General features: G+C 40.9%; 1 protein-coding gene across 1 annotated transcript in view; it reads right to left on the bottom strand.

Annotated features, from left to right (window-relative positions):
• ppp4r4 (protein phosphatase 4, regulatory subunit 4) overlaps nt 1–26,541 on the bottom strand; it is a 107,249-nt gene that overhangs the window by 32,079 nt on the left and 48,629 nt on the right. Inside the window, 7 exon segments of the mRNA XM_055640089.1 lie at nt 2,391–2,513; nt 7,795–7,798; nt 8,348–8,464; nt 10,046; nt 10,205–10,312; nt 12,723–12,829; nt 23,635–23,708. Coding sequence (XP_055496064.1) covers nt 2,391–2,513; nt 7,795–7,798; nt 8,348–8,464; nt 10,046; nt 10,205–10,312; nt 12,723–12,829; nt 23,635–23,708 — 534 coding nt within the window.

Genomic DNA, 26,541 nt, shown 5'->3' with positions numbered 1-26,541 from the left:
GGCCTCTGCTGCAAATAATTACAATCTATTTATTTCATGAGTGGGATGACTCACGTACACATGTGAAAGCTCTAAATAATAAGTATTTAAATAGAGGCATGGCCCAAATAAAACCTACTTTTAATTACCATGTGGCAGATCAGTAATATGACTATTGGTATATTTTGGAAACAAAATCCATTAAGAAAGTTGGATCATCATTTGAGAGGCATACACTAGAAAGGTAAACATGAATATGAAACTGGTTTGCAATGAATAAAGGAAATTTGCTTCAGTCCAAATTCCACTATTCTAACTATAGGAAAATAACACTTGGCAAAGTTTTGGATAATAATGTGATTCAAACAAAGTAGCAGACATTTGGGAAGTAATGACTGTAGAATAATTACAAATGATGTGACAAATGACATATTACATTAGTTAGCATAAGCAAGCATCAGAAGAGAGAAATACTTAAAAATAATTAATATCAACTATATACTAAAAAGAAGCTTGTGATCTGAAGGCAGAGGTCAAACCTATGAAAAGGGAAATTAGATCAAAATTGTCAATGGAAAATTAAAAATAGAAGCACCTAGCAACATAAACTATGGAAAAGAAATACCTAACATAAGTTCAGGGAAATTTGAAATGCTGAGATGGGGGCATAACAGAAATCCAACAAATAAATTATTGCTTTGTTTAAACAGCTTTTTATAGTTAAGAAGATAACTATGAATGGGGGAAAGCAGTGTGGAAACAATCAGGCTTGCAGTTAAAATAAAGAATTATATGTGTTGTATTATATGCATAAGAATGATATGCATTCTCCAAGTATTTCCTTGGTTTTCAAAGTGGTGAGTATTAGAATTGAATATTCAGATTGGTGAGTGCAGAGTAGTTAGTGTCAAACCTATTTGGTTTTTATACAAGCAAAGCTAATGACATCTGTTGAAGTTCTGATAGTGTTTAATAATAGAAGCATAAAAGTTAAAGAATAAAAATACCTCTTCAAAAGGAAAAAGAATCAAAGTAAGCAAATGAAATTTTCGACAGTCAGGCAGAGTCGAGGAATCATATATGAGCCAAATAGAAATAATGTTTAAGAAAGAACTGCAGATGCTGTAAAAATCGAAGGTAGACAAAAATGCTGGAGAAATTCAGTGAGTGAGGCAGCATCTATGGAGAGAAGGAATAGGTGACGTTTCGGGTCGAAGAAGAGTCTCGACCCGAAACGTCACCTATTCCTTCTCTCCATAGATGCTGCCTCACCCGCTGTGTTTCTCCAGCATTTTTGTCTACCTCCAAATAGAAAGAATGATACTTTTACCAGATGCATTTAGCAGAACGATGCTTGAATTCCCATGGATCAAATTGCAACAAATAATTTCATTATGGAGTAACTTGAAATTTTCAAAATACAGAGTCATACCAGTCATTGTCACAGTACAGGGAACTGATAGAGTTGAGATCAAACTGTTTCTGTTGGTTAGAGACCGAGGCAGAATGTGGAAAAAATTGAGCAAATTAGGAAATACTTCTAAATGCAAATAGGACCAGGAATCTGGAAATATCTTCTGCACTTAGCAATTGACACAAGATTATACTTAAAATAGGGAATGATAGGGAATGGTATGAACAATGATAATTAGTCATAGTTAAGGAATATGGAAACAGGCCCTTCAGCTCAACCAGCCCAGGCTGACTCAGGTGCTTATTAACACTATTTCCAATTTCCTGGATTTGGGAAATATCCCTCTATTCCTCACCTATTTATGTAATGGCAGCATGGTTTTTAAATGCTGTGATTATACCTGCGACTATCATCTCCACTGACAGCTTGTTCCATATACTCAGCATGCTGTCAAAAACTTATTTTAAATATTTCTCTTTTCATCTTAACCCTGTGTCCTCTAATTTTAGACTATCCTCAGATTCAGATTCAGATTCAGATTCAATTTTAATTGTCATTGTCAGTGTACAGTACAGAGACAACGAAATGCATTACAGAGACAACGAAATCCTACTATCCTACTGCTAGTAAAAGACAATCCACTCTATATATGCCTCCCATAACTTTATAAACCTTAAAAATGGTCTCCCTCAGTATTAGTTGACCTCACAATTGTCTGGATTCAACTCCATCTGCTACGTTTTCCATCTGATTTATGTTCTTCTGTATCCTTCGGCAACCAACAAGACTGTCCTCACAGGGACAAAGGGAATGTGTGAAAAGAGAAAACTGGAAACATTCAAGCAGTCAATGTGAAATACGATTATCCATTGGCAATAATAATGCAGATATGGAGAAATGAAGGAAACCGAATACTTAAGACTGAAGCCGTTTATACATTTTAAATAAACAGCTAATGCTTAAACCTACAGCATTATTAATATGATCTTAGCTTTACCTGAGAGACCATGACAGAGCTTCCCCAGTTGGTGTGACAATGGTGCAAGGATAGTCTCATCTGCTTTGAATGATTTTTCACAAAACATCATCACCAAGGGAAATATAATTTGAGTCCGGTCATCTAACAAGGTAAGCAGAAAATTATATTTTACTCCCGTAATAGATAATCCTATACAAAGATGCAACAATGCAGGTCATTTGATCAAATACAAGTGCTAAATATTAACATGACAAATCTCAAAACACAATTCATTTGCTATGAAATTAAAGTGAGCCAGATCATGCAGGTAAATGTTGATGGTTCTGAACAGAGAGGCTAGCAGTTCATCATTTAAAATGATGATGTCCTGGACTTCAGGTGTGCACTGTCAAATATTGTCCCAAACCTACTGCGCAACAGATAGTGTCACATCTCAGGGGCTGGGGTATCAGGGGTTTTGGGGAGAAGGCAGAAGAATGGGGTTAGGAGGGAGAGCTAGATCATCAATGATTGAATAGCGGAGTAGACTAGATGGGCTGAATGGCCTAATTCTGCTCCTATTACTTATGACCTTATGATCTTCCATTGTGCTCCAGTACAAGAATGCTAGTTTAGTTTAGTTTATTATTGCCACATGTACCGAGGTACAATGAAAAGCTTTGGTCGTGTTCTTTCCAGTCAAAGACTATACATGATTACAATCAAGCCGTTCACAGTGTACAGATAAAGGATACAATATTCAGTGCAAGATAACGTCCAATAAAGTTTGATTAAAGCTAGTTCAAAGGTCTCCAATGAGGTAAATGGGAGGTCAGGACGGAATTCTAGCTAGTGAGAGGACGGTTCAGTTGCCTGATAATAGTGGGGAAGAAACTGTCCCTGAACCTGGAGGTGTGCATTTTCTAACCTCTGTACCTTTTGCCCGATGGGAAAGGGGAGAAGAGGGAATGGCCGGGGTGAAACTCATTGTTGATTATGCTGGTGTGCTTGCCGAGGCAGCTTGAAATGTAGATGAAAGGGAGGTTGGTTTGTGTGATGATCTGGGCTACGTCCACAACTCTCTGCAATTTCATGCGATCTAGGAAAGAGCTGTTCCTAAACCATGCTGTGATGCATCCAGATAAAATGCTTTCTATGGCACATCTGTAGAAGTTGTTGAGGGTTGTTGGGAACATGCCTAATCTCCCTCAAAGGAAGTAGAGGCATTGGTGTGCATTCTTGGCCACAGCTTCCAGGATAAGTTGCTGGTGATATGTATTCTTAAGAACTTGAAGCTTTCGACCATCGCTACTTTGGGGCCATTCCAGGGTGTGTGTATGGCTTCACTTCCTGAGGTCAATCATAATCTCCTTTGTCTTGCTGACATTGAGTGAGAGGTTATTATCCTGGCACTATGTTACGAGGTTCTCAGTCTCCTTCCTAGACTCCATCATCAATTTATATCCGGATAACTACAGTGGTGTTGCTTGCGAACTTGTAAATTGAGTTGGCTTATTTAGCTACACAAACATGAGTGTATAAGGATTATAGTAAGGGGCTGAGAATGCATCCTTGCGGGGTACTAATGTTGATGATTATCGTAGATGATTTTTCACTGAAATGACGGAGCACCCTTGTGTATTAATCACATAGAAAACCACTTGGGCCATGCCTCTACTGCGCCAAGAGATTCATGAGTTCATCAGGATTAATCTTAAATGGTAGGTAGACACAAATGCTGGAGTAATTCAGCAGGACAGGTAGCATCTCTGGAGAGAAGGAATGGGTGATTTTTCAGGTCAAGACCCTTCTTCAGACAAGTCTTCTTAAATGGTGTCAACAACCCATCATTAACCATTATTTCAGGCAGTACATTCCAGGTACTTATCATGCTCTGGTTGAAGAAGGCGTCTTTACCCTATGCCCATGTCCTCAAGTTTTATCTGCTTCTGATATGGGAAAACGTTTCTTGCAGTCTACTTAGTCATAGCTATCATAATTTTATGTATTTCATATCCAAATCATTAATTTCAATGACAAAAAGTGAAAGATCCGAGCACTGATTCATCACTGGTCACAACGTTGCAATCACAACAACGTACCTCCATCATCATACTTTGCCTCCAACGTCATAGATAACGATCTCAATCTTTATCAATACACATCTCTGTATAATTATATAAGGTAGACAAAAATGCTGGAGAAACTCAGCAAGTGAGGCAGCATCTATGGATCGAAGGAATAGGTGACGTTTTGTGGTCGAGACCTTTCTTCAGACTGATGTGGGGGTGGGGCGGGAAGAATGAAGGAAGAGGTGGCGACAGTGGGCTGAGGGAGAGCTGGGAAAGGGAGGGGAAAGAGAGAGAAAGCAAGGACTACCTGAAATTGGAGAAGTAAATGTTCATACCGCTAGGGTGTAAACTACCCAAGCGAAATATGAGGTGCTGCTCCTCCAATTTACGGTGGGGCTCACTCTGGCCAGGATAGAAAGGTCGGATTCGGAAGGGGAAGGGGAGTTGAAATGCTGAGCCACCGGAAGATCGGGTTGGTGATTGCGAACTGAGCAGAGGTGTTGGACGAAGCTATCGCCAAGCCAACGCTTGGTCTCACCGATGTAGAGCAGCTGACACCTAGAGCAGCGGATGCAATACATGAGGTTGGAGGAGGTGCAGGTGAACCTCTACTGCACCTGGAAAGACTGTTTATGTCCTTGGATGGAGTCAAGGGGGGAGGTAAAAATACAAGTGTAGCATTTCCCGCAGTTGCAAGGGAAAAGTACCTGGGGAATGGGGTGTTTTGGGTGGGAAGGGACAAATTGACCAGGGAGTTACGGAGGGAGCGGTCTCTGCGGAAAGCCGAAAGGGGAGGAGATGGGAAGATGTGGCCAGTGGTGGGATCCCGTTGGAGGTGGCAAAAATGTCAGAGGATTATTTGTTGTATGTGACGGCTGGTAGGGTGGAAGGCGAGGACAAGGGGGACTCTGCCCTTGTTACGAGTGGGGGGGATGGAGAGTGAGAGCAGAGCTACAGGGTATAGAAGAGACCCTGGTGAGAGCCTCATCTATAGTCGAGGAGGGGAACCCCCGTTCTCTAACGAATGAGAACATCTCCGATGCACCTGGTGTGGAACGCCTCATCCAGGGTGCAGATGCGGAGTAGATGGAGGAATTGGGAGTAGGGGATAGAGTCCTTACAGGAAGCAGGGTGGGAAGAATTGTAGTCCAGATAGCCATGGGAGACAGTAGGTTTGCAGTAGATGTCAGTCAATAGCCTGTTACCTGTAATGGAGATAGTGACGTCTAGAAACAGTAGGGAGATGTCGGAAATGGTTGAATTTGATGCCGGATGAAAGTTGGTGGTGAAATGGATGAAGTCAGTGAGTTCTGCATAGGTGCAGGAGGTAGCACCAATGCAGTCGTTGATGTAGCAGAGGTAGAGTTCGGGGATATTGCCACGGTACGCCTCGAACAAGGATTGTTCGATGTACCCTACAAAGAGGCAGGCATAGCTAGGCCCATGCGCGTGCCCATAGCTACACCTTGGATTCTGAGGAAATGGGAGGAGAGAAAACAAAAAGTTGTTAAGGGTAAGGATCAGCTCCGCCAGGCGGAGGAGAGTATAAGTAGACGGGGATTGGTTGGTTCTCCAGGCGAGGAAGAAATGGAGGGTTTTAAGACCTTCCTGGTGGGAAATGGAGGTGTAGAATGACTGGACATCCATGGTGAAGATGAGGTAATGGGGGCCTGGAAAATGGAAGGCATGGAGGAGACGAAGAGCGTGTGAGGTGTCTTGAACATGGGTAGGGAGGGATTTATCCAGGGGAGATAGGATGGAGTCGAGGTGTGTGGAAATGTTCGGTAGGACACGAACAGGCAGAAACAATGAGTCTGCCAGGACAGTCAGGTTTGTGGATTTTGCGGAGAAGGTAAAATTGGGCCGTGCGGGACTGGGGAACGATGAGGTTGGAGGCTTGGGAGGGCAGGGAGCCAGAAGTGATGAAGCCAGTGATATTGTTTGAGATAATGACCTGGTGCTAGTCTGTGGGGTCATGGTCCAGGGTCCAATACTCCACTGCATAATTATATAAATCACTTAGGTTGAAGATTTCATAGCATCCAAAAGCAAACATGATCCTGAATGCTATTTTTGACATAATTAAAGTTCCATTTACCAGATGACCAAAATTGAATAGGTATGCAAACGAGAGACACAAGGAACTGCAGATGCTGGAGTCCAGAGCAAAATGCAAAATGATGGGGTAACTCAGCAGGTCAGACAGCATCCTTGTAGGGAATGGATAGGCAATGTTTTGGGCAGTACCCTTCCTTTATAAACTATTTGGTTTACAACCAGACCTAAAGACAACTAAGAATCATAATTTTTAGTTTCCAAAGTATTTCGTTTTCATATACATAAAGTAGAATTTTTTGCAATCCCCTCTTTTGCCTTCTCATACATAACACTCAGTTCAGTCCATCATGGGCATAACTCTGCCCCATCATTGAAAGCATCCTGGGAATGACTGGGTTAACATATGATGAGCTTTTGAAGGTACTGGACCTGTACTCGCTGGAGTTTAGACGGATGAGGGGGGACCTCATTGAAACTTACCGTATAATAAAAGGCCTTGAAAGAGTGAGTGTGGAGAAGATGTTTCCGCTAGTGGGAGAGTCTAGGACCAGAATAAAAGAACGTACCTTTAGGAAGGAGATGAGGAGAAATATCTTTAGTCAGAGGGTGGTGAAGCTGTGGAATTCATTGCCAAAGGCGGCGGTGTAGACCATGTTTATGGATATTTTAAGGTGGAGATTGACAGATTCTTGATTAGTACAGGTGTCAGGGGTGATGGGGAGAAGGCAGGAGAATGGGGTTGAGAGGGAAAGATAGATCAGCCATGATTGAATGGCGTAAACTTGATGGGCCAAATGGCCCAATTCTGCTCCTAGAACTTATGAACATCTACAGGAGTCAATGTCTCAAGAAAGCAGGTGTTAAGTATTTTCTATACTGACAAGGATTCTTATTCTACAGTTACGAGCTTTGCAAAATTTCCCAGAGAAACAAGATTTTCAGTTGTAAAATTTATTTCATGTATTAGTTATTTTAAATCTCATAATTTTAATTCTATGTGGATGTTTATTTTTAAAAATACAATCAAATAATGAAAACATTCCATAAAATCGCTCCTGATAAACACAGTCACATAATGCCATATGACAGATAGAAACATAGAAATTAGGTGCATGAGTAGGCCATTCGGCCCTTCGAGCCTGCACCGCCATTCAATATGATCATGGCTGATCATCCAACTCAGTATCCCGACCTGCCTTCTCTCCCTACCCCCTGATCCCCTTAGCCACAAGGGCCACATCTAACTCCCGCTTAAATATAGCCAATGAACTGGCCTCAACTACCCTCTGTGTCAGAGAGTTCCAGAGATTCACCACTCTCTGCGTGAAAAAAGTTCTTCTCATCTCGGTTTTAAAGGATTTCCCCCTTATCCTTAAGCTGTGACCCTTGTCCTGGATTCTCGGTAACATCGGGACAACCTCGCTGCATCTAGCCTGTCCAACCCCTTAAGAATTTGTAAGTTTCTATAAGATCCCCTCTCAATCTCCTAAATTCTAGAGAGTATAAACCAAGTCTATCCAGTCTTTCTTCATAAGACAGTCCTGACATCCCAGGAATCAGTCTGGTGAACCTTCTCTGCACTCCCTCTATGGCCATAATGTCCTTCCTCAGATTTGGAGACCAAAACTGTACGCAATACTCCAGCCGTGGTCTCACCAAGACCCTGTACAACCAAACGTAGAACCTCTCTGCTCCGTATACTTCCTTGTATGTTTGAAATTTCATTTGAAATCTGTTTAATGTACAATTGGAGTTAATAGATCCTATTATTGTTAGCGAAGTCATATCTAGAATGTACTAGGTACTTGAATTTATTGGGGAATCCATCTCGTATCGTATTGTAACCCTGATATCTTAACTTCCCACTGTCAACATCACAAGTAAGGTGTATCATGGTGTCAATGCAGCAATACGTACCCTGCTCCCGTCATCTCTGGCCATTCGGGCGTAATTCGGAAGTATCCCAATCTTCGTCTGTTCATACTGTTACGAACAATAAAACACATTTGTAATGGAAAGATTTACCTTTTCCTGTACACTCTATTCTTAATTCCACAAGCATCACGCTGGCATTTCAATCATAGCAGTAAAATGGAAGCTATTAAATTTGCATAGAGGTTTCAAGAATAAATTAAATTTGCATGATTACAGCTTAACCATAATCCATTTCCATAACAGAAAAGAGTAACATCTTTACTGCTGATGTGTATCAAATTGAATGGTCTAGGATTTTTGCAGGCTGCTTTCTCCAATTCAGTGTTTCTTCACTTCTGGCAGCAAAATGCAAAACCCATGGTATAATTGGAATTCAAATTAAAACATAAATTCAAAAATGGAGCAAAATGTTATTTTATTACTATCAAAACCCAATTGTTCAGAACTTACTGCATATTGAAATGATTTCACTTCCTGAAATAATCAGAATTCATTAAATAATCAGACCTCATTGAAACATACATATAGTGAATGCTTGGATAGAGTGGATGTGGAGAGGATGATTCCACTCGTGGGAGAGGCTAGGACTAGAGGTCATAGCCTCAGAATTAAAGGACGTTCTTTTAGGAAGCAGATGAGGAGAAATGTCTTTAGAGGATGGTGAATCTGTGGAATTCTTTGCCACAGAAGGCTTGGAGACCAAATTAGTGGATATTTTTATATCAATTAGATTTCTGATTAGTACAGGTTCTGAGATTATGGGGAGAAGGTAGGAGAATGGGGTTAGGAGGGAGAGATAGATCAGCCACGATTGAATGGCGCGAGTAGACTTTCTGGTCGGAACTAATGCATAATTTCTACGGTAGAGCAAAAGTGGCTGGAGAAAACTCAGCGGGTCAGCAGCCTCTATGGTCGAAGGAAATAGGCAAGCGTTTCGTGCCTGACACCCTTCTGCATATTCAGGCCTAATTAAAATTCTACTCCTATCATTTATGAACCGTCATAAGACGTCAAAATATTTCTGCTTGGTTAGTTTTTACTTCAACACAAAAAGTGACAATGAAACTAATCATCCAAATTATATTGGATGCAAGACTAATATTTTAACAATAGAAGAAACACTATTTTGTAGGGTAACATTTAGTTTTAGAATCAATATTTAATCTACATTGTATGCAAGGTATAAATTAATGAATAAATTGACCAAAGACATGGTCAACAATTTAAAACACAGTATAAAACTCCTAATAACTAAATTGGGCTTCTTTGAAGGAAACCATTGATCAAGTTTATCAAGTATCAAGGACGCTGCTAAGGGACATTTTTTTGGTATTAATCTGACATTAAAGCACTGTTAGAATAGAAGGCGCACCAGAGTAATCCATCATAATAAACTCATTTGAAGGTAATATCGACTACTTTGTTTAAATAGCCTTTTTTTGACAGATGAGACTGCTGGTGAAGGTGATTGCAGGATTGTTCGTTGTATGGCTTTTTTGATTGTATAGTGATATTAGTAAGTCTGTGCATACGATAACTAAATGGGATCGACCTCGAGTGCTGGAGTAACTCAGCAGGTCAGGCCAGCATCTCTGGAGAACATTGATAGATGATGTTCTGAGTTGGGACCCTTCTTCAGATCTATAACATTGGCTATCTATGTTCTCCAGAGATGCTGCCTCACCCGTTGAATTAATCCAGCAGTTGGGTTTTTTTGTAACAAACCAGGATCTGCAGATCCTTGTATCTATAGATTTATACGTTTGGATCGTAAATTACTATATTTACCCAATTCCTTGTGCTATGTATTCCAGCTGACGACACATACAAGAGCGAACTTCATATTCTACATCCTGACAAAGTGATCTCACGAGAGGCAAAATATCACGTTTTATTCTGCAAAGACAATATAACCATTTAGATGTTTCGTATTTTGTAATATAGTTATAATAATCAACCAGTGTATATAACACATAAAGGAATTGAGAAAAGATGCAAAGAACTGGATTTCATTGACATAATTCAGGCTCTCTTATAGCGTTCCCATATGCCCCAACACAAACAAGTGAATGCTGCTCTCCTATCACTGACAAACAACTGAAGGTTGTGACGAGAGTTCACATAACATGATTTAACAAGCAGCTATTTATAATTTAGGGATTTTATAAGTTGTAACCTTAGTGTGGAGGCGGCATTCTTTATGTAGCAAAATAACTATTTCCAATATAAACTTTTCATTTCACATTATTTTTCTTCACATTTTCAGCAAAGACTAGTATAATTGCTTACATGCTCGGATCAATACTACAAGAACACTTGAATTGAAAGGCTAACACAATTCATATAGCCATTTAGGCCAACATTTTACAGCAAATTATATACATACACACCTTTAAAATTGTAAATGCACCTAAGTATTTGTCAGATGTTGGTCAAAGACATTAAAGAGAGATGAAAGAACAGTCATTCAGTTTATATGGTATAATTTAAAGCTAACGAAAAGTATCACTGAAAATATGGATTTTGAGTTAGAAGAGATTTAAATCAAGGTGACCAAAACCTTTGCTGCCAGAGACTGGGTAAAGGAAGTGGGAAAATGCAAAGATGAAAAGGGAGGACAAAAAAAATAATAGTTGAAAAAGTGTTAAAAGACAATGCCTTTTAGAAAATTGTGATGTCAAAACGTATTACTGAAGTAAACATAGAAACATAGAAAATAGGTGCAGGAGTAGGCCATTCGACCCTTCGAGCCTGCACCGCCATTCGATATGATCATGGCTGATCAAGGCCGACTCAGTATCCCATCCTTGCCTTCTCTCCATACCCCCTGATGCATTAGGTCGACAACAAGGGCACCAGCTAACTCCCGTCTTAATATAGCCAATGAACTGGCCTCAACTACCTTCTGTGGCAGAGGAATTCCACAGATTCACCACTCTCTGTTAACAATTGGGCTCTCATCATCGGTCCCGCTAACATCGCTTGGTCTCAGTCCACTGTTCACATTATAGGACCTAGAGTAGGGGAAAACCAAGAACCATAAGGCTTAGGTTTAAGGTGAGAAGGGTACAATTTAACAGTAATCTGAAGGGCAACTTTTTCACTCTTAAGATGGTGGGTACATTTTTATACATTTTGGTTTCACCATGTAGAAATTATAGGAGTGTTTATACATAGTCTCCCCCATTTCACGACACCATACTGTTTGGGACACAGCAATCTCATGTAAATGAAAGTAGTCATGTTTAGTATTTTGTTGCATATCCTCTGCATGCAATGACTGCTTGAAGTCTGCGATTCATGGACATCACCATTTACTGGATGTCTTCCCTGGTGATGCTCTGCCAGGCCTGTATTGCAGCCATCTTTAGCTTATGCTTGTTCTGGGGGCTAGTCCCCTTCAGTTTCCTCTTCAGCATATAAAAGGCATGCTCAATTGGGTTCAGATCGGGTGATTGACTTGGCCACTCAAGAATTGACCATTTTTTAGCTTTGGAAAAACTCCTTTGTTGCTTTAGCAGTATGTTTGGGATCATTGTGGTGCCCTGAAATGGGGGGACTATGTATAAACACAGCTGTCATTTCTACATGGTGAAACCAAATGTAGAAAAATGGCTTTTAATAAAATCTGACAATGTGCACTTTAACCACATCTGATTTTTTTCTATTACAAATCTCAAATTATGGAGGACAGAGGCAAATAAATAAATTATGGGTCTTTGTCCCAAACATTATGGAGGGCACTGTATATTCTTTGCTGTTATAAAAATCATGAAAAGACAGAGCACCGACTTCCCTGGCCTGTGAGATGGTGCTCTAGGGAGGAAGACTTCACACTGCATCACCAATTACTTAACATTTATTAACATTTAAAGAGCATTCATAAATCATGTATAGATCCAAGGGCTTGGTGGGTCAACAGCATAGTTTCTCTGACTCCACTCGTTATATGTGAGTGATGAGAACCATGCATAGCAATTCTTGTGTTGTAGACCAAGCCCAGCATGATTCAGTCTACTTTCTCTAGCAAAGTGTGCTGCATAAAATAACCAAAACACTTATTTTCATCAAACTAGAAATGTAACCTATAAAGAGAACACCTTCAAATAAGATTTTGGTCATTTTTGACATCCTCCAAAACTTAAAGTAACTGGAGAATACCATTAAAAACTACATTAAAATAGCAAACTGTATTCAGTTTCTTAACATGATAAAATATTTCGTCATAGAAGTATGATACATATGAGATTGCATGTATATCAGATCATTGCATCTTAGCACTGATGGAAACATTTCTTTCACTTACATATGAGATTCAAATTTCCTGGAAACTTTACCCAGTATTTTGCAGCTGGCTAAACGTGACTGGATTGTCTGTGATAACTGAGCCTTTGAAACCAGTGGAGACAAAATCTAAACAAAAAAAGAATATTTACTGAAAACAAACATTTTTTAAGCTCAAGAAGACAAATACATTGCTTACATTAATAGTTTATGATTTGCAATTTTAAACCCCCCAAACAAATCACCAAAACTGCATTTGTTTGCCAAGACAGGAGAGAAACTTTTAGAGAACTGTACGGGGCAAAATTAGAGAACTGTTTAATTTGCAAAAGGAAAAATATTAAGTTAAAACTAGCAGTGGTTTTGAAAGCAAATCATATTTTCTAAATTTACTTTTTGTTGAATTAATGAACAAAATTGATGACAGTGCAATTAGATTATGAAGCAAAGAAAAAGGACCTTCAGTCGACCATGTCTACATCAAGTACCCATTTATACTAATCATATACCAGCACTTTGTCCATAACCTTTTATGCCTTGGTGATTCAAGTGACACATCTTATATGTTGTGAGACTACATGCCTCCACCAAGTAGTCAGCCACTGTGTTCTAGATTTCATGCCCTCCAAACCTCTTAATTCTTATTCTAAACCTGCATCCTCTAGTTTTGGACTCCTTTCAGGCTAGGGGGGGAAAGTCAAGGTGGCAGACGTTTCCTATCATCAGGGCCGGACTTAGGAGGCGCGGGGCCCAATTGGGAGCGATTTTGGTGACCCCCAGCTTCCCAGCCAAGGTCTGTAGAATGATAGAAATATAAATATATAATTATAAATGAGTCATATTCAGGCACGTGCCGTGAGTAATTACTCAGGGTAGGCAGTCAGCCGGCTTTAAAAAAAATCTTAAACCGCGCATGCGCAGAGTGTTCTCTCCGTAAAAATAAAAAGTAAAAATAAAGAAAGTAACAATTCAATTTGCGCAAGGCTTCCAAGTCTCCTTCATTCTGAATGACTGAATGGGTGGGGGGTGGAGGGTGATACAGGTGGAGAGATGGTGGGAAAAACGGGAGCATACCGGGACAACATGAATCAGTTATGATCTTATTGAATGACTATACTAGTTCAAGGGACCAATTGGGGGGAAGAGTTCCTTTCACAGTGTGTGGTGAGTCTGGCCCGGGGTAAAGTTGCGGGGAGGGCAGGAGCGTTGAGAAGGAGGGGGTCGAGGATCATGCCAGTAACCCACTCACTCAATGCTGCCGCGGCGCTCCAGGCGCTGAGCCACTGCATTGTGGCCGGGGAGGGAAGCAGCTCGGGTAGCTGCGAGCGGCCGCCATCACCGGACAGCGGAACTCACTTCCATCTCAGCGCCTTCTGCCGGCCCGCTCACCTCTGGCAGTGCTCTCCCTCTGAACAGTGAGGGGACCAGCTCAAGAGCAAAGATCATAGAGCGGAGTGGGTCAGCGGGTGATGGATAACAGGACAGCGGGCGGGTGGAGCTTATACTTGTGTCAGCGTGAACATGGGACCAAATTGAGGTTACTCACACTGACACATGGAGTAAGTTCCATCGCACGCGTGCTATTATCTATCGCCCGCTGACCTGCTCTTGAGCTGGCTGCTGGCATGATCCCCCACATCACAATCTCACATTCGAAGAAAATCAAACCCAGCCGATGCAGTCTGTCCCTACAACTGAACCACTCCAACCCAGAAAACATCCTCGTGAATCTCCTTTGCACCCTCTTCAGTACAATTTCACAGCCCGGGGATTTTTAGGGAAGGGAAGAATTGTGCCCAGTTTCTCTTTGCGGAAGGCCTGGGGGATATTTGTGGCGAGTGGTGCCCACGTGGCTAATGAAGGTACGTATTTGCCGTAAACCTTGCCCTTGTTGCGACCGGGGATATCTACCTATGGATGAGACTGCTTCATCTATCTCGGAGGGGAATCCTTGTTCCCTGATCCAGATTCTGCAATGCTCCCTGAAACTCTAACATGGGAGTAGGGGATCATTGATATTGGTCCATCCATATTTTGTTTATTCTTATCACTGAAAACAACAAAGTGAACAACTTTGTTTTGCAAGCTATCCAGTCAAATCATATTATGCATGAATACAATCAAGCCATATTCAAATGCAACAGGTGGTGAAAAGAGATAAATATCAGAGTATTTTGCAATATATAATAGTGCGGCATTATAGTGTCACATCAACAATAGTGATACAAGTTGTAGTAAATGCCTACTATGTTCTGTGTGCTGAAGCAAAGCAAGAATGTCATTGTCCCATCAGGGACACATGACAATAAACTCACTTGAACAACAAGTTCAAGTTCACATTTATTGTCACATGCACCAATTAAGGTATAGTGTTATTGAGTTGTCATACAAGTAAAAAAAAAAACAGTACACAATAAATTTAACATAAACATCCACCACAGTGGAATCAACATTTCTCACTATGATGGAAGGTAATAAAGTTCAGTCATCTTCCTCCTTTGTTCACCCGTGGTGGTCGGGGCTTTTGACCCCTCAGCACTGCCTCTGCCGAAGGTCCGCTGTTCAAGCCCTCTCGTCGGGATGATGAAAACCCCGTCGTCGGGACAGATTGGAACACTGCGTAGCATGGAGCTCCCGAGTCGGTCTCTTCTTACTGGAGACCGCAGCTTCACGGTGTTAAAGTCCACATGCCCCGCGGTCGGAGCATTTCCAAAGCGATTCTCGGCAAAGGATTGCCTGCCCCGCGATGGTAAGTCCACGTCGCGCTTGCGGCTTGAAGCTCCAGGCCGGTTTCCAGGAAAGGCCGCACCAAGTAAGCAGAGGTAAGTGACTGAAGGTTTCCCTCTATTCCCCCCTTCCCCCCCCCACCACGTAAAACATACCGAGAAACATTAAAACATACATTTTATTTTAGACACACTAAAAATAACCAAAAAAAATGAAATGACACATAGACTGCTGCCAAGGCTGCCATTCAACACATATTCCACTAAATAAATTCCTCCTCAGCTCCTACCTCAAATAAAGTCATTTAAGACCTTCCTCATGATCATTGCAATTCTCTCCTTAATCAACATTGCAATGCCACATCCTTTTTGTACCTGCACCCTCCTGCCACACCTGAAGATTCTCTACCTTGAAATGACACTGTGCCAATCCTACCCTTCTTTCAATTGTGTTTCCTTGAGAGCAAAAGTACCACATTTCATGTGTTGAGCAATGTTATTAAGTCCATTTGCCTTACTTTAGATATATATTGTATTAAACAATTCAATTTTGCTCAACAGTTCTCCCATGGGCCTTACCAAGCCCATGTTTTTCTGTAATAAACTTTCACAATATTTCAAAATTAAAGCTCGTGATTAAAGGGACAGCCAGTAATATGTGGAGCATTATAAACATTCCAAGATGCATCACTGAGGCATAATCAAACTAAATTTACCAGACAGCTGCAAAAGGAGTTATTATGGTAGATGATCAAAGTAAATCAATTTAAATACCTTGGAGTCTATGTGACTAGAAAATATATCTCTCTATTCCAAGCAAATTTTCCACCATTAAATACTAAATTAAATGCCCTTATTCAATTTTGGAAAACACTCCCTATTTCCCTTAAAGGTAGAGCAAATGCCATAAAGATTATTTTCCTTCCACAACTCCTACACCTATTTCAATCAATACCGATTTATCTCCCTAAAAGATTTTTTTTTTTTAAACTTGACTCTGTTATTACAAATTTTATTTGGGATTATAATAATAATAATAAATAATAATAATAATCTTTATTGTCATTGTACAAGACAACGAAACTTTGTTGGAGCAGTCCTCCAGCTGCACAGGAATATGAGTATAAAAATAGGTTTAAAAAATAACTATTAAAACATTAGACTATAAACATATAGGAGTATGGGCGGGTGTGTGAGAGAGAGGGGGGGGGGGAAATCAGTGTGGGAGGGGGATAGAGTTCAGTAGTGTCACAGCTCTATGGTAGAAGCTGTTTTTTGTTTTTTAGTCTTGTCGTGTTTTTTAGTCTTGTGATGCCCTTGACCCTCCAGATGCAGCGGGTCCGGTAGATGTCCTCCAGTCCGGGGAGCTGGGTGCCAGTGATCCTCTCAGCAGTCTTAATGACGCGTCTTAAAACCCATAGAATTCACAAACGACACATGTAAATCTAAAGAAAATGGAGGATTAGCCCTCCCCAATTTTCTTTTCTATTACTGGGCAACTAAGATTAAAAATTTAATCTACTGGATGGATGATACATGTCAACAGGTAAATTGGTTAAAAATGGAGAGGGAAGACTGTTTGCCTTTTAATATAGGCCCGATTCTTCTTTCTCCAATACGTCTGAATACATCAACGTATGAGCAAAATCCGATAATACATCGCACCCTACGAATTTGGAAACAGTTGAAATCAAGTCTCAAACTGAGAAATTTCTCTCTCCTTTTACCAATCGCTAACAATCCCTCGTTTAAACAGTTTACTTTAGATAAGGCATTTGCACAATGGAAAAACTCAGGAATCAAAACGCTGGGAGATCTTTACGAGAAGGGGATTTTGTTTCAAGAATTACAGGAGAAATATCATTTGAAAGCAAGTAATTTTTTTAGATATTTTCAAATCCGAGACTATGTGAAAACACACACACACATAAGACTGTCATTCTATGGGCCCAGATATATCAGACAAATGCATGAATAGACAGGCAGACACATTTAAGTTAATATCCTATATTTGCAATACCCTTTAACCTGCACACGTCCCATCTTCTGAAATGCTTAGGCGAGCATGGGAAGATGAATTGGGTCTATTAATCTCAAATGATAGCTGGGAGGAAAGCCATTTATACATACATTACTGCTCTCTTAATGTTAGGCACTCTCTGATACAATTTAAAATACTGCACAGACTCTACTATTCACAGTCCAAATTGAACAAGATCTTCCCAAATGTCTCTCCTATTTGTGATAAATGTCTCCTCCAAAAAGCAACTACAACCCATTCTTTTGCTTCCTGTATAACGTTACAAAACTTCTGGACGAGAATATTTGATACCTTCTCCAAAATACTAAAATTAAATTAGAACGAGACATAAAACTGATCATACGTCAGAGGCCTGCTCTAAGCTAACGATATTTCAAAGACGTTTCCTCAATACGGCCCAATAATGGCGAAAAAATTAATACTCAAATTTTGGAAACAGACAACAGTCCCTACAGTGAAGATGTGGAGTACAGATATGTCCGAGACACTACATTTGGAAAACATTAGGCTTGTCTTGGCGGAATAAAACAGATCAATTTCTTAAGACATGGATACCCTTTACTGAATTTTTACAACAGAATGGTTAAACACAAATTTAAATTAAAATCCGATGCCTTTGATAGGTGAGGGGGGGAGGTATATCTCCATCTTTTCTTATTTCTTCTTTTCTTCTGCACTGCTTTGGTAGTTTAGGGGTCTTTTTCCTGCCCTTTTCTATTTTATTTATTTTCTCTTCATTCTTTTCCTTCTTCTTTCTTTGTTTTCCTTTTTTTTTTCATTTTTCTTTTTTTTTAAATTAGGTTATAAGGTTAAAAATGAAGCTGTACAATAATTGTTATGTTATGCCGATCGTCTTATCCTTGTACAATTACTTCCAATAAAAATATATATTTTTTTAAAGTAAATCAAATGGGTACATCATAGAGAGTAGCCTATGGAGTTTCGGTAGATAGCTAAAAATGTATGCAGGAAATTCCAAAATGCGAGTCCTTCACAGCAGAGCCCATGGGAATACAAAACTCGGGAATGTACAAAATGGCAGGAATTAGGGGACAATGAATCTTAGGTGTGTTGAAGCACTGGAAGGACAAATGGAGAAAAATGAGAATCTTCAAACGGAAGCAGAGCAATAACAGGAGTTAAAGAGGATCCCAGTTGCTTTTGGATAGTATTACATATAATTAGTATTGAACAAAAATTCCATTAGCAATATTGATGACGTTCATCAAATGTAATTGTATTTTGTGCTATCTAATTTCACCCAAACGTCTCCAAGCCTTCAGTAATGTTTTAATGTTGAAGGCAAGAATATAAAACTGATGGGTTGACTGTGATTTTAAACTGCTTGTTCTGAAATCAGTAAACTTATATTTTAATTGCATAGGCCAGGATATACAGTAGGTAGCAACATTACTTTATTTTTAAGAAGAGTACAGCATTGAAAGCAGTCAGGCTATGTTTAAATGATCAGATCAGGTGATTAAAAAAATCAGGGTGGATGATGCAAAGAGGGTAAGAGTTATGTTATTTTACAGAGGTGAAGTTAGGGGGCAGTAGTCCTTGGCTTCAAATATAATGTCGAGGTTGTGCATTGCCCTGGTTCGCCACAGTCAAAACTATTGGCGTGCAGGATGCAGATGGCGACTGAAAAGCAGAGCTGATGGTAGAGGTGTGAATGTGATAACTTTTGGTTTCTCAATAATTAGTTGGAAAGCTTTTACTTTATTCAGTGTTAGATGCTGGGCTTGCATTCTCTCAATGTGGAGACGATTATGAACTCATAACAAACCTGAGAATGAGATGGACGAGTATTAACAGCACACATCTGGAAAAGGACAATGCATTTTTGAAATGGATGGTGAAAAATAGCATAAATAGTGGGAAATTGGAAGGGACCAACAATAGATCCTTTGGGGCACCGGAGTGAATAGTACAGAAACATTTTGCCATTACCAGTCATTTTCTAGCTGAGACTGGCAAGGTAAGAACTGAATAAATACCAGCCTGCTAGATGATAAAGAGAAAGTATTGGGGAAAAATGCAGTGGTCAACTACAGTAAATGTCAATTCAGGTCAAGAAAAATGAGAAGGAAGTGTTTATTTTTGTTCCAATCTCATGGGATGTCATGTGCAGCTTTGAGGAAAATCCATTTTGATGAAAGGGACAATAACCTGATAGAAGCAAATTTAAAACAGATTTCCAACATGAAAATAAAATGTCCACTTCCATAGAAAATCGTATATAAAAATACAATTCCTAAAGTCGGTTGAATAGGTAGATAGATGGTAAATAAATTGGTTTGTGAAGACCAGGGATCTGAGGTAGGTTGACAAAAACAATATCGACAGAAAGCAGAGATTAGTGATAACTAGATGATTTTCAGACACGACAGAACTATACATTGGTGCTCCCCAGTGGTCAGCGATAAGATTACTGCTGATTCTGAATTAAATTAATGATTTGGACAATGATGTATGGGGCATAATTTTAAGATATGCAGAGACTATAAAACTCAGATGCAAAAAAAATCGATGAAGCAGATTGCAAAGTAAAGTAATTTTTAGAGTCTACTCTAAACAGAAATCATGGTTGAAGAGAGATTCACTAAGTGGGAACCCGTTGGGTCCCTGTCATACGGGAGGCCTGGTCCCCCAACACAACCCGTTCCCCAACACAATATTCCACCACTTATCCGTTTCCCCAACGCAACCCATTCTCCCAATGCAATATTCCACCACTCATGCATAGGCCCCAACTGCGCGGCCCATTTCCTTCATCCCCCAGCAATGCCTCCCCCTCCTCTTCACCCTCCCTCTACTCCTCCCCTCCCCCAATCCCTCCATCACCTTTCCCCTACCCTCAGTCACTCCCTCCCTCCATCCACAACTCCTCTCCCCTCCCTACCCCCTCCTATCCCTCTATCCCCCACCACTCACCTCCCCTATCCACCCCACTATCCTTCCTCACTTCCCCCCACTGCCCTCCTCTCTCTCTCTATTTCTCCACTACCTCCCTCCCCCATTCCCCCCTCTATTCCCCTCCTCCCCCAGTCTCCCTCCTCACCTCCCCCCTCCTATCCCCTCCTTTCCCTAAATCTCCCCACACTCCCTCCTCACCTCCCTAGGATCTCGGGTTTGCATCCATCGGCCCCAGAGCCAGCCTCAGTGCCCAGGCCCCGGATCGTCAGTGCCCAGGCCCTGGGTCATCGACGCTGGCTGACGCAGCCTCACCCGCTCTCCACCTGGCAGAGCATTAGTGATGTACACTCCATTGCTCACTCCACTCCTTCAGCTTTATTCTCCTTGCCGGGCAAGGTGGGCATCGTCGGTGGCTGACAACGGACGCGGCCAATCAGTGTGGCGATGGTGCAGGAAGGGGTGTCGCGCCTAGCGAGGCGGGCGTCGCCGTTGACTGACAGCAGATGTGGCCAATCAGTGCGGCGATGGTGCAGGAAGGGGCGTCGCCATTCCGGCCGTGGCGGTTACCGACAGGAGATGAGACCAATCTGCGCATGCGCATTTTTAAAGATTTTTAAACCTTAATAACTTTTAAAATATACTATCGATCGAAACAAAACTTGTTGCACCTGCAGCACAGGAGAATGGTAGGGTGGCGAAAAATCATTGCGCTACCGTGTACTGTTTTTATGCAAATAGAAAAACCACGCAAAACCATCAGAAGATAACAAGATCAGAGTTTTAGTTATATATAGATATAGATGATTCAGCATTGCAATTGAAATTCAAGTATGATCTCCACGAGGCTATTAGGAATGATAAGACCCGTCTAAAACAAGCTGCAGGCTCAATTCAATCAAGTGGATGCCAAGCGGCAGGCAGGGCCTGAACACCAACATACCTACAATCAAAATTGGGGGACAATCTCTGGCAATGATGAGCTAACCGCCTTTACACCCATTTTGAAACAAAGCTACAACAAGGGGTTTTGTCCCTTCCCCCACTGGCCCTGATCTGTACATCTAGGTGGCAGAAGTCAGATCAACTTTCACGACATAAACTCTCAGAAAGCAAACAGCCCAGATGGACTCCCTGGACGAGTTATGAAATTGTGCGCCAATCAACTGCCCAGTGTTTATGGACATCTTCAACCTCTTACTTCAACGGCCTTCTGACCCCATATGCTCCGTCATTATAGTCCTCAAGAAACATAAAGTGACCTACAGTAAGTCAATGATTACCGCTCAATTGCTCTAACATCAACCACAATGAATAGCTGTGAGAGATTGGTAATGGCCCACATTTGTGCCAGTCTTCTCGACAAATCTCTGCCACAGAACGTAGTTGAGGCCAGTTCATTGGCTATATTTAAGAGGGAGTTAGATGTGGCCCTTGTGGCTAAAGGGATCAGGGGGTATGGAGAGAAGGCAGGTACAGGATACTGAGTTGGATGATCAGCCATGATCATATTGAATGGCGGTGCAGGCTCGAAGGGCCGAATGGCCTACTCCTGCACCTATTTTCTATGTTTCTATGTTTCTAATCCAGATTTCAGGGTACAGGAAAAATAAGTATACGGAGGATGCCATCTCTCTTAAGCCGTGGCTCACCATGACAACAAGGAAACCAACTCCTGAACCAATCACCTCTTTCACAGATGGGGGATGTCCCCGCCCCCGATCAGTCTGAAGGCTTGTCCCCACCCCCGATCAGTCTGAAGAAGGGTTTCGGCCCGAAACGTTGCCTATTTCCTTCGCTCCATAGATGCTGCTGCACCCGCTGAGTTTCTCCAGCTTTTTTGTGTACCCACCTCTTTCACATCTCATTCACAGAGAAGCTGCCACAAACTCTCACTCTTAACACCACCTCATTTGGTTATTACATTATTGTATTTTAGTAGTCTTTTGCACTACTCAGATCTTGCACTACAATCTCGCATCATTTTTGCACTTGTTGTTGTATCTATTGTTGTATTTATCATTACTATATGTATACTGTTTACTCTCTGAGCTTCATATCAACAAGGATCTTCATTTCACCCTGGTGTATATGACAATAAACTAATCTAAATTTGAATCTGAACCTGACAAAGATTAGAAAAATGTACTAATAGTTGGAAAGGTTATGTTTTGTTTTTGCAGACAGAATGAAAAATATCTGTGTTTAGAGATACAGCATGGAAACAGGCCCTTCAGCCCATCGTGTCTGAATAATCCGTTCACACTCTCTCACACTGAATCATCCGTTCACAGTGATCATCCATTCACACTAGTTATCCCACAACAAACTTGGGGCAATGTACAGAGGCCAATTAACCTGCAAACCCGCATGACTTTGGGACAGGGGAGGAAATCAACCTGGTCACAGGGAGAACGTGTAAATTCCACACAGACAGCACCCGAGGTCAAGATCGAACCCTGATCCCTGGCTCTGAGAGGAAGACGTTCCACAGCTGTGCCACTCTGCGCCCTTCTGAACCAGACACTTTTAAAGTGAGTGCAGTTAAAGAGCTACATTTCATTGGATGTACACAAAACTTTCAAGGTGGCAAGAATGGTTGAGAATACCGCTAATTACCAAAGTCAAAGTGCAAATTAGTTATGCTAAACATAAAATATTAGCACAGCCTCAGGTAAACTACGGTCCTCAGGCAAATTTAAAGATGGACAGTAAGACCTTGGAACAGGTGCCAAGATTTACTAAATGAGAGCCTTCAGTTAAATATATAAAACTGCAGGACCAGATCATGTTAAGATGTGACCAGCAGGGCTTTTCAAAGTCACAAATATAGCTTCAATAGTCTAAATACGGTGGGACTATTCCCATTGGCAGAAGGCCTTAATTGTGAGCACAACATTAGTGATGAACACAAGGATTTTTTTGACATAGAAAGAAATTGTGATCTGGCAATGGTGTCCATAATGAAAACTGGATAAGTACTTATCCAGGGGAAAAACAAACAGGAAAAGTGGAGACGATTTTATAAATTGAACATGTCTAACAAAGATGAAGCATTTTTTCTTTAAAACAGGTATGAGAGACAAAGATAACACTTCAATATTATTATTGCCATTCTAGTGAATGACTGCAAAGTAGTACAAGCACGTACCATCCTTCATTCATATGCTGTTGCTTTAATTATATACACATAATCAAGATATACGCATACATGGAAACAGCAAACACTTATTGTTTTAAATTTTCATTACCTCTTGCCTGATGGTTTCCTTTGGTAAAGCATTAATTACAGTCAGGAGAGTCTCCAACCATGCATTGCTGACCACTGGCCAAAAAAACAAACATAATAAACTGTGACAAATTAAACTACAAAATTATGGTTTTAATATATTACATAATTAGCTCCATTGTCCAGTTCTGCAGGCTAATACAAAAGCCATTCTTGGCAAAAGCACAATTACTTTTTATTTATATCCTGAAACAACAGTCTTACAACAAGGAACCAAAATCGAGACATTTATTTTCATAGAAAAGAGCTAAACAAATTTGAAGTGTTCTTATATTAGTGAACTTATCAACCTCCTAGTAGGTTATGGTGCAGAACAGAATGTTTATTATCATGAAAACAAAATCCAAGAAAGCATATGAGCAAATGTCTTAAAACATTTTTTAGGATATTTATTTCTGCAAGTCACAATGGTTTTGGAAAGCCTCATTTGAATAGGTATATTGTAAGCAATACCCTACAATAGTTATGGAAAAATAAAATACTTCTTGGAATCAGGTATCAGGAGATAAGGATAAGTACTTATGAAGGGGAAAAATTTAGGTCGGTGGGGGCATTTTTTAAGCCGGCAGCCCTGCCAGCAGCGTGTTAGTTTTTTCAACTTTGTTTATTTTTTTAGTATGTTTTAATGTGTGTTTTTAATGTCTCTGTGTGTCTTGTGTGGGGGTTGGTTTGGGGGGGGGGGGGGTAAGGGTGAAACCACTTCGGTTGCCTCCTCCATGGAGAGGTGACTTTTTCCATGTCGCCTAACATCGAGGATCAGGCGGCCTTTCCCAGAGACGTGCCCAGGGCTTCAGCGGCGGGCGCAGCGCGGACTCTCGTCGCGGAGCTCTGACCGCCGGCCCTGCTGTCTGTGGTGCTTCTGGCTGCGGCGCGGCGGGAACTTTAAATCTTCGATCGAGGGCCTGCGGCCTACACCAACCTGAAGCCGCGGTCTCCGGTGGGGAAGCAACGATTCAGGACTTGCCTGGACTTTATCTGGACTTTACCTTGTCTGTACATCTGGACGCCCGCAGCGGTGACTGCGGAGGGTTGAGGTCCCGACCACGGGGGAAAATGGAGGAGGACTGGCCACATTTTGTGCCTTCCACCACAGTGATGAATGCTGTGGTGGATGTTTGTGTGAACATTTTTTATTGTGTTTTTGTGTGTTCTTTTTCATTGTACCGCTGCTGGCAAATTCATTTCACTTTGACGAATAAAACTGATTGAATAAAGCAGATTGATTGCACACCAAATACATTTAACAAGAGGTTTTGCTTGACTATAGGAGGGAGAAATAGGTGATAGTGCCAGACCTTTTTGTCCACACCAAATGAACAGAAGCAGTTAAGAGTCAACTGTGTTGATCAGTCTTGAATTGCAATCAGACCTTATGGAGCAAAGTTGTCAGATTTCCTTCCCTGGAGTCCAAAAATTAATGCACCATTTCCGAACACAATTAGAAATGATGCACATCTGGATATAAATAATTATTTTCATGTTTTAGCATAATTTAATTTAGATGCAGTTAACCAATGTGATTTAATTGAAGGAAAATTACATAAAATCTAATGATGAATAACAACTTGCCCATTAAAACAGTTTTTTATAATAATGATCTGATGGAGCCCATAGTTCACTGAAGGAGGCAGTGCAAGTAGATAGGGGGGCAAAGAAGGCAGATGGTATGATTGCCGTCATCGCTAGGGGTATTCAATAAAAGAGTCGGGAAGTAATGATGCAGCTCTATAGGAATTGTTTAGACCGCATATGGAGTATTCCGTGCAATTATGGTCGTCCCATTACAGGAAAGATATGGATGCTTTGGGGAGAGTGCAGAGGTAATTTACCAGAATGCTGCCTGGATTAGAGGGTTTCAGGTACAGGGAGAGATTGGATAGATTTGAAAAACTCCTTTGTTGCTTTAGAAGTATGTTTGGGATCATTGTCTTGCTGTAGAATGAACCCGAAGAGTGTTTCTGATCTGTCGGACAAGTATTTGAGGATTTTTCTTTATTATAGAGAGAATTCTTCTGCCATCAGCTGTGGAGGTCTTCCTTGACCTGCCAGTCCCTTTGCGATTAGTAAATTCACCAGTTTCTTCTTAATGATGTTCCAAACATTTGATTTTGGTAAGCCTAAGGTTTGGCTGATGTCTCTAACAGTTTTATTCTTGTTTCTCAGTCACATAATGGCTTCTTTGACTTTCATTAGCACAACTTTGGTCCTCGTGTTGATAAACAGCAATAAAGGTTTGCAAAGGTGATGGAAAGACTAGGTGCTGAGAGCTCTCTTTTACCTGCATCAAGGAGTCATTTAAACACACCTGAGCAAAACGCCTGTGAAGCCATGTGTCCCAAACATTATGGTGTCCTGAAATGGGGGGGAGACTATGTATAATCACAGCTGTAATTTCTACATGATGAAACCAAAATGTATAAAAATGCCCTTTGATAACTTCTGACTGTGCATTTTAACCACATTTGATTTTTTTCTATTGCATATCTCAAATTGTGGAGTACAGAGGCAAATAAATAAATGATGGGTCTTTGTCCCGAGCATTATGGAGGGCACTGTAGATACGGTAGACAGGCAGATCCTCTCTCCCTAGCGAAGACATGTCAAACACCGGAGGGCATAGCTATATGGTGAGGGGGGATGTTAAATGGAGATGTGCAGGGAGTTTTTTTTAATTTTTTTAAACACGTTGAGTGTGGTGGGGGCCTGAAAAGCATTGCTGAGGATGGTGATGGAGGCAGATACAATAGTGGTGTTTTAAGAGGCTTTTCGATAGGCATGAGGAAGTGTAAGGAATAGAGCGATACAGATCATTTACAGGCGGATATGATCAGTTTAATAGGCTTCAGGTTCAGCCCAAACTCTATGGGCC

This window comes from Leucoraja erinacea, chromosome 9 (assembly GCF_028641065.1).
Source record: "Leucoraja erinacea ecotype New England chromosome 9, Leri_hhj_1, whole genome shotgun sequence".
NCBI lineage: Eukaryota > Metazoa > Chordata > Chondrichthyes > Rajiformes > Rajidae > Leucoraja > Leucoraja erinaceus.
The sequence above is the reverse complement of the archived record's forward strand: the minus strand, read 5'-3'. Positions and strand labels throughout refer to the sequence as shown.